The 8,233-nt window shown below is 57.8% G+C and overlaps 1 protein-coding gene across 1 annotated transcript; it reads right to left on the bottom strand.

The window, feature by feature from the left end:
• Window positions 1-2,254: 2,254 nt before the first annotated feature.
• Window positions 2,255-5,975, bottom strand: EN2 (engrailed homeobox 2). The gene is made up of 2 exons (XM_066991441.1): window positions 4,804-5,975; window positions 2,255-3,165 (listed from the first exon to the last, which is right to left on the bottom strand). The coding sequence occupies exons 1-2, from the start codon at window positions 5,354-5,356 to the stop codon at window positions 2,849-2,851; spliced, it is 870 nt and encodes a 289-aa protein (XP_066847542.1). The 5' UTR covers window positions 5,357-5,975; the 3' UTR covers window positions 2,255-2,848.
• Window positions 5,976-8,233: the final 2,258 nt, after the last annotated feature.

Genomic DNA, 8,233 nt, shown 5'->3' with positions numbered 1-8,233 from the left:
GAGGTGACAAAAGTCTCCTCCGAGGGGCCCAGACCCAAAATACACAAAAAAAAAGAAATTAAAGGGTTTGCCAGCAGCCCCACTGCCCGGCGCCTTTTATCAGGTGGGAAGCAGGGCGACGTGCACGGTCGTGAGGACTTTTTGCCCCTTGCAGGGCGTGCTCCAAAGCAGCTTTGCAAATAATAATAATAATTATGATGATAAAATAATAATAAGCTTGATTTTACCCGGGGGTGCCCCTGCGGCACCCAGCAGAGGCTCTGCCCCTTGCTCCCTGCCCCATGGAAAAGGGGCTGGGCTGCCCTTTGGGGCAGCAGGGCAGGTGACCGGAGGTCCGGCCCGGCCCAAAATCTCGTTCCTCCCACTGGAAGTGCCCCGGGGACCCCCGGGCCGTGCTCCCGAGGGGGGATTTTCAGCAGCACCCCCTCGGTGCCACAGCCTGGCCCCAGCGCCTCGCGGAGCCGGGCACGGAAAGTCTGGAAAAGGTGAAACCTGTTGACTCTGCGTGAGATTCAACTCTTTTTTTTTTTTTTTTCCCTTTCTTTCCGTTTCCAGATCCTTTTTTTTTTTTCCCTTATATTATTTTATTTTTATTTTATTTTTACCCGACGATGCTCGGCGCGCAGCCGCCGCTTGCCCCCTGCTCTTCATCCCGAAACAAATCCACCAAAAGTTTCCTCGTCCTTCAAAACGCTGCCGAAATGCCTGGCTGCAAAAAAAAAAAAAAAATCTCCTTCCTCAGCCAGCGATTTACTCCCGGCTCCACAGTCTCAGCTTCCCACTCCGGCTCCGGTGCGATCTCTCGGGGACCAGGAGGGCAATTTGGGGGTTTTGGGGCTCCCCCAGCACCTGGGGGCAGCTTCCCCCAGCAGCGCTGCTCCGTCGCGACGTCCGAGGGCCACGGTTCGGATTTCATAATAAAATGTTGTTGTTTTATTTTTTCTCTCTCTCTCTTTTTTTTTTTTTTTTTTATTTAACGTAATCCTCGAGAATTTAAACACACAAAAATGCAGTGAGAATGTTTTCACAATTTTTCGAGAGCACAGTTGTAAATAGAAACATTCATATTTCATAAGATTATAAATATTTGATACTGCAATTGTAAAATGCACATGTTTTATAAACTGGGAAGAAAAAAAAAAAATCTTTGCTTTCTTGCTAAAAGGCAATGTCATTTAATCCTGTCTCCTAAGCAGCTGATGATTATTCACAGAATTTAAAATTACAGCTTTCGTTTTATAGTGTGATCCTTTTTCCCTTTTTTTTTTTTCTTTAAGTTTACACTACTATGTACAACGTGTGTCTATCATAGCTGCAAAATAAAGAGGTTTTAAGGCAAAGCGAGAAGTCCCCCCACCCCAGCATCGCAGGAGAGCCCGTCCCGAGCAGCCCCCCCCCCCCCCACCCGCACACCGAGACCCCACGCGGGACGCGGCCCCCCCCCCGTGGGATTTGGGGTGGGGGGGGATAAAAGGGGTCGGGGCCAAACGGCTGCAAGGCGGCCACGCCAACGACCCCAGCGCCTCGAAACCCCAAAACGCTGCCGCTCCGGGGCCCACGGGGCCGAGCCACCAGGTGCCCGTGGCAAGGGGGGGGGCGTGGGGAGAAGCCCCCCCGGTGCCACCGAGCCCGTGTGGGGGTGCCAGGGGCCGCCCGCCCCTCGCTGCGACCCCGCGGGTCGCGCCGTGCTCCTGGGCCGCGGATGGGGGAAGAACCAAAAATTATCCTTTTTTCTTTTTCTTTTTTCCCAATTTTTCCCCCTCTTTTTAAAAATTATTATTATTTTGCACCCAAACGCTTGGGGAAAGTGCTGCCGGGACCCGGGCGCTGCCAACCCCTCCCGGCCCCGGGGAGGGGTGACCCCAAAGTTTTCCAGGCCCTTTCCCAAAGTTTTCCCAACCAGTTTGGGGAAGGGGACAAGGGGGGGGGTGGGGGGGGGTGACCCCCTCCCCTGCAGCCGCGCACGGCCCTGGCCTCTCGCTGGGGGTGTGTGTGTGTGTGGGGGGGGGTCGGGAAGGGACCCTGGGCATCTTTCGACACGGTGCTTTGAGATTTTTTTCCCTATCGTTACATATATATATATATATTCTTTTTAAATTAAATTCTCCACGTCTGTCCCCAAAGCCAGCCCCAGACGCACACAGCGCTAAAAAAGAAAATTAGAAAAAAAAAAAGAAAAAAAAAAGAGAAAAAAAAGAAAAGAAAAAGAAAAGGAAAAGGGGAGGGGCAGGGGAGAAAAAAAAAGGTAAAACTCAGAACAAATAGGAGAACTATTTATTCGGTTCACAGTCGTGTGAAATGCAGCAATAAAAATCTTTGGACTTCAGCAAAAGTTGTTTTTAATTTTTTTTTTTTTGAATTTCAAAAAACAGCGTCCAATGTCCATTAAAACAGTGCTTAAGTCTATAAAAAATGCAACTTAAGCATTCGAAAAATAAAAATAAAAATCATAAAGATAGCATCTAAAATCTCCATACGACCGAAAAAAATAAAAATAAAATAAAATAAGAAGAATACCGAAACCGAAAACCCAAACCCCCGAAAGAAAAAACAAACCAAAAGAAAAAAAAATATATAAGAAAATAAGAAAAAAAAAACCAATATTTTATAATCAGATATCTTGGATTTTTACACCACCTTACCTGTAAATTATATATACATAGAATATTGCAGAATTATAGCTAATACACAATATTTTCACTATTAATGCTGGTATAATCTTTATACACTGGCCCTTTTTTTTTGTTTGTTTTTCCTTTTTTTTTTTTTTAATTAAATTATTGCATCGTATAAACTTTGCCTGCAAACCACCCCCCCCCCAACCCCTGCCACCCCCCCCCCCCCCAGGCTATTCACTGTCCGACTTGCCGTCTTTCGCCGTGGTGGAGTGGTTGTAGAGCCCCTGGGCCATGAGGTGCACCGCCAGGGAGTTTTTGCTGCCCGTCGCCTTCTTGATCTTGGCCCGCTTGTTCTGGAACCAGATTTTGATCTGGGACTCGTTGAGGCCGAGCTCCTGGGCCAGGCTCTGCCGCCGCTGCTCGGTCAGGTAGCGGTTGGTCTGGAACTCGGCCTTGAGTCTCTGCAGCTGCTCGGCGGTGAAGGCGGTGCGCGGCCTCTTGTCCTCCTTGTTGGGGTTTTTCTTCTTTGGTTTGCGGGACCGGGGACCTACGGCCGGGAGAGAGGAGAGCACCGACACCGCGCCGCCCTGCCGGCACCCCCCGTCCCCCCAGCAGCCCCTTTTGGGACCCCCCCCCCCCCCATGAGCCCCCCACGAACCCCACACCCTAGCATCCCCTTTTGGGACCCCCACACCCTGCCCCCCGGGTCCCCTTTTAGGACCCTACACCCCAGCAGCCCCTTTTGGGACCCCCCCTCCCGGACCCCCCCCCCCCCCCCCCCCCCCCCGCCATCCACCCCAACCCCAAAAGGCGCAGCTGAGCCGCGTCCCCCTCCCGGGGGCTCCCCGCTCTCCCTTCAGAAACCAACCTCCCCTTCCTCCATCCGACCTCCCCTTTCAGAATTTATTTTTCTATCGCTATTATTACCGTTTTAGCCAAGGAACCCCCCCAGAAATAAAGGAACTAAGCCGGAAAGCGGCCGCGTGTTCGCGCTGCCGCCGCTTTGCTGCAGCCCCCATATGGCACGGCACGGCCCGGCCCGGCTGGCCGGGCTTATTGCGGGGAATATTTATTCCCGGCAGCACAAGGAAGCCTTTTCTACCCGGGCCGAGCCATTGTGAGGATGTATGTTAATTAAATATTAACAAAGGAGAGCACCGGAGAACAATGGGGTAAAATTCCAATTATTACCTCGGAGCCAAAGAGTTTGGGGTTTCGACACCCTACGAACTCCTTTGCCACTCGCCCTACAAACCCTCCTTCTGCTGGCCGCCTCTCCGGGCGAAAATCCTAGCTGGCCGCTTTTTTGTAGGAGAAAACCCCCTTTTTTCTTTTTTTTTTTTTCCTTTTTTTTTTTTTTTTTTTCCCTGGGAGCACATCTCCTGCCTGGTGCTTGCCATGCATCCCCCTTGTTTTTTAGCGAGGGTTTTTTTCCGCCCGGCGGGGCCAGCCCCTCTCCCCACAAGGACATTTCACCCCCCGGCGTTATTTTTTTAAGGTTTTTATCCCCGTTTTCGGGCGGTTCTTCCCCGGCCCTTGCCTAACCGGAGCCTGCCGGAGAAGTTCCCCGACTCTCGGCGATTTCCAACCCCCCCCCCCCCACACCCCAGCCCCTCCGGAGCTGCCCTGCAGCACATGCGGGGAAATTTAAAGAAAGAAACGAGACGGCGGCAGCTCCGAGGCCTCTTTTGGGGGAATAAACGGATCGTCTTTTTAGGGGGAGCGTGGATAAAAATAAATAAATCAAAGCCGGCGAGGCCTGCCGGGGGACAGGGAGCGGGGGGAAGCCCCCCATCCCTCCCCAAAACACGGGGCATGTGTCTCTCGGAGGATGCCCGCGGAGCCCAAAGCTGATTTTTTCTCCCTTTTTTGATAAATCTGGCAGCCGGGGGGGGGGGAGTCAGTGCCCCGCTCCGGCACATCCCCGCGGGCGGCCCCGGCTGCGGGCTGGGGGGCGGTGGTGGGTGCTCCCCCCTCCTCCGGTACCCTCTTTTCTCCCCCCTCCTTTTGGGACCCTCGCCCCTACAAAGGACGGCGATGAGCGGGGGGAAGGAGAGGAGAGGGAAGGACGGGGAAGGGTTTTTCGGGGGGGGATTTTCCTGCCTTTCTCCCGACCCCGGGGAGGCCGGGGGGCGGCCGGGGAGAGCCCGGGGAGGGGGCGGCGGGGAGAGGGGGCAGCTCTTACCTGAAGACGGCCGGTCCGAGTACCGCGTACAGTAAACCCAAGCGGGCCAAAGCATGGGCTGGTTCCCGGCGTTGGAGCTGGCCTGGGAGCTATCCGAGTCCGAGCTCACCGACAGGTCTCCTCCGCTCAGCCCCCGAGCTTTCAGGGCAGCCTCCAGCGCCGCGGGGTCTCCCCCTTTCTTGGAGGCTCCGTGCAAGGCCAGCCCGGGGGGGCCACCCCCTTCTCCTCGGCCCGGCGAACCCCCCCCGGAGCCGGGCAGAGGAGCTCCGGGGGCCGGCGCCGCTGCGGGGCTCCTGCGGTTCTCAGCTCCGGGCCTCCGGGTTTCTCCTCCGAGGCCGCCGGCCTCCTTCCTCCGGCCGAACTCGGGCCGCAGGATGTTGTCGATGAAGAAGTTGGTGATGCGGTGAGGGTGCGGGTGAGGGTGCGGGGCCGGGGGGGGCGGGTCGCCGGGGGGCAGCAGGAGAGCTCGCCGCCCTCCGCCGGGCTCCGCGTCGCCGCCGGACTCCTGAGGCTCGCCGGCCTCCTCGGGGGGACTCCGGCCTCCCTCCTCCATGCTGCGAGGCCGGGCCCCGCCGCCCGCCCCGCCGAGCGCCTTCCTGGTGTCGCCTCCGCTTGGTCTTTTATTATTTTTATATATATATACGTATATATTTTAATAGATTTACGGATATTTTATATACACGCACGCACAGGTGGCTATCGGCTCGCGCTTCTCCTGGGCGTTCAAAATCCAGAGTTTGGAGAAAAAATAAAAATAAAAATAAAAATCAATGATTTTTTTTTTTTATATATATAAATTATTGGGAGACGAAAACCCAGCAGCCGAGGCTCGACGAGTTCCAAGTTGGGCAAAAAAATAATAAAAAAATAAAATAAAATGAGGGCTCCGGGTTCCTCCCGCTGCCTCTCGCCGCGTCCCGCCGCCGCCGTTCAGCCGCTCGTCCCGTTCGCTGCCTCCCTCATCCGCCGGGGAAAAAAATGAAATGTGGAAAAAAAAAAAATAATAATAATAATTATTAAAAAAAAAAAAATGGAAAAGAGGGGTAAGGGAGGCCGGACCTCAGAAGCCACCGGAGGCCCGCCGAGGGCAGGGCGGAGAGGGGCGCCCCGCGCAGCCCCGCGCAGCCCCGCGGCCGCACATGCGGGGGCCTCGGCGGGTGCGGGGAGCCGGGGCGGGGGGGGGGTCGTGGGGGTGGGGGGGGGGTGTTCGAGGGGACGGGGGGGGGGGGTCGGGAGGGAGGGGGGAGGGAGGGAGGGAGGGTGGGAGGGAGGGAGGGGGGGGGGGCACGTCCCACCCGCCCGCCCGCCCTGCGCCGCGCTGCCCGCCCCGGCGGCCGCCGCCGCCGCCACCGCCGCGCCCGGCCACTCGCGAGCCCCGGCTTGTTGTCCTCCGGTTTTAACGGGGCTCCGACGGTGACGTCGCCGTCCCGGGCTCCTCGACACGTGCCTCGGCCCAATGGCAAAGCGACCGACGGCACACGTGGTGCTGGGCGCCCCGGTAAGTGACAGCTCCCCCCCCCCCCCCCCCTCCCTCCCGGCCGCCCCTCCTCGCCGAAGGATGCTATGGGGATGGAAGACCCCCCCCCCCCGCCGCTAAGCGGGGGTCTCACCGCAGACCCCCCCCCCTCCCCTTTTGTCTGCTCCCCCCCCCCCCCTTCCTCCTCCTTCCTTGCGCTGCGCGTTATTTTTAATTTTGCACGCTGTTTATCGCGGATTGGGGGGGGGGGGGGGGGGGTCCGGGGGGCATCCCATAATTCCTTGCAGAAATGCATAAATAATATTCAGAGAGCGCCGCTGATACAAAGGGGGTCGGGGGGGGCGGGGGGGGAGCGGGGGTCGGGGGGGGGGGGCGGAGGATGGAGGCGGAGGGGACGCGCCCGGGGGGGGGTCCCTCGGGGGAGCGCAGCCGCTACCTGCGCGGGGCCGGGCGGGTGCGGAGCGCTGGGAGGATTTGGGGGGGGGGGGGCACGGGGAGGGGGGGTTTGGGCTCGTATCCCCCCCCCCCCCGCAGGGTTATCAGCGGCGGAATAAAGCTCGGCGGCGTCGGGAATGGCCTCGCTCTTCCCGGAGCCGGACGGGAGCCTTTGATCACGTATTCCTGCTCCGCAAACAATATCCCACGGCGGCGCGGCGCCGTGCCCCCCCCCCCGCCCCGTCCATCCCTCACACACACACACACACACACACACCCCCCTTCCAAAATAACCGGCTTCTCCGGGCCGGACAGCCTGCCACTTTGCCTTTTGTCTTTAGGAAGAATTCCCCTCGGAACCAAATTAGGGAGCGAAGCGCGGCTGGACGGATGCCGTGGGGCTGGGGGGGTGCTGAGCCGGCAGGGTGCTGACGGCTCAGCACCCCGGACCCCCCCCGGGCTCCGTCCCGTTATCCTCCCCCCCCTTCCCCCCCTCCGGGGGTGTCACCGCCCCGACGGGGCGCACGGCCGGGGGCTGCCCGGCCCCGGGTAGGGCCGAGCCGTGCCGAGCCGTGCCGGGCAGGGGATGGCTCAGCACCAGTGGCCGCAGCACCCCAAAGGCCGGGCTGTCCCCACAAGTGACACTTTCCTTCGGCAGCGCACCGCTCCCCGTCCTGAGGGGCAAGGGACAGCGCGTCCTCCCTCTGCTCTTCTTCTTTTCCTTTTTTCCTTTCCTTTTTGTCTTTCCTTTATTTTATTTTCTTCAATTTCCCCCCCCTTTTTTTCCCCCTTTTTCCCTTCGTTTCTCGCAGCGGGTCTCGTCCAGCGCTCAGCCCAGCAACAGCCGACCCAAAGTTGTTTTGCTCAGCCAAGCACCTAGAGGTTAATTTCTCGAAGTGCCCCATGAAAAGCGATTAGCCTGTCTCCCAAGAAGTATTTTTCTAATTACTTGGAAGCTCTCGCTTTGCTCCTACCCCGTAATTAAACGTGTTCAAGGTGCTGCACTTCAAATATTTCGCTCCCGGGCGGCCCCGGGCTGCCGCCGCTCGCTGCGAGCCCCCTGCCCTGCGCGCTACCTGCGCGCTCCCTGCGCGCAGCTCCTGCCCTGCGCGGGGCGGGGAGCAGGAATTCCTCGGCTAAAACTCCGAAGGGGGGGGGGGATAAACAAAAGCTGTACAAAAAAAAAAAAAATCCTGCCCCTGCCCGTCCTCTGCCAATAAACCCGTGGCGGGAGTGCGAGGCAGCACCTCAGGTATGCGGGGGGAGAAAGGGGGGGGTGGTGGTGGTGGTGATGTGATGCTTAACCGAGGAAATTGGGATGAGTTTTATTATTATTGCTATTATTACTATTATTATTCTTATTACTATTATTATTGTTATTACTATTCCTAATATTATTTTTCCCAGGGTTATTTTTATCCCGGGGCTCGGTCTCTCCCGCAGGATCCCCCAGCACGTTTTCTCGCCGCTCTGCGGGAGCCCCAGCGGCGTGCGGGGGGGGGGGGGGGGGGATGGTTC

This window comes from Anser cygnoides, chromosome 2 (genome assembly GCF_040182565.1).
Source record: "Anser cygnoides isolate HZ-2024a breed goose chromosome 2, Taihu_goose_T2T_genome, whole genome shotgun sequence".
In the NCBI taxonomy this organism is placed as follows: domain Eukaryota; kingdom Metazoa; phylum Chordata; class Aves; order Anseriformes; family Anatidae; genus Anser; species Anser cygnoides.
This window is presented reverse-complemented; position numbering and strand designations above follow the sequence as displayed.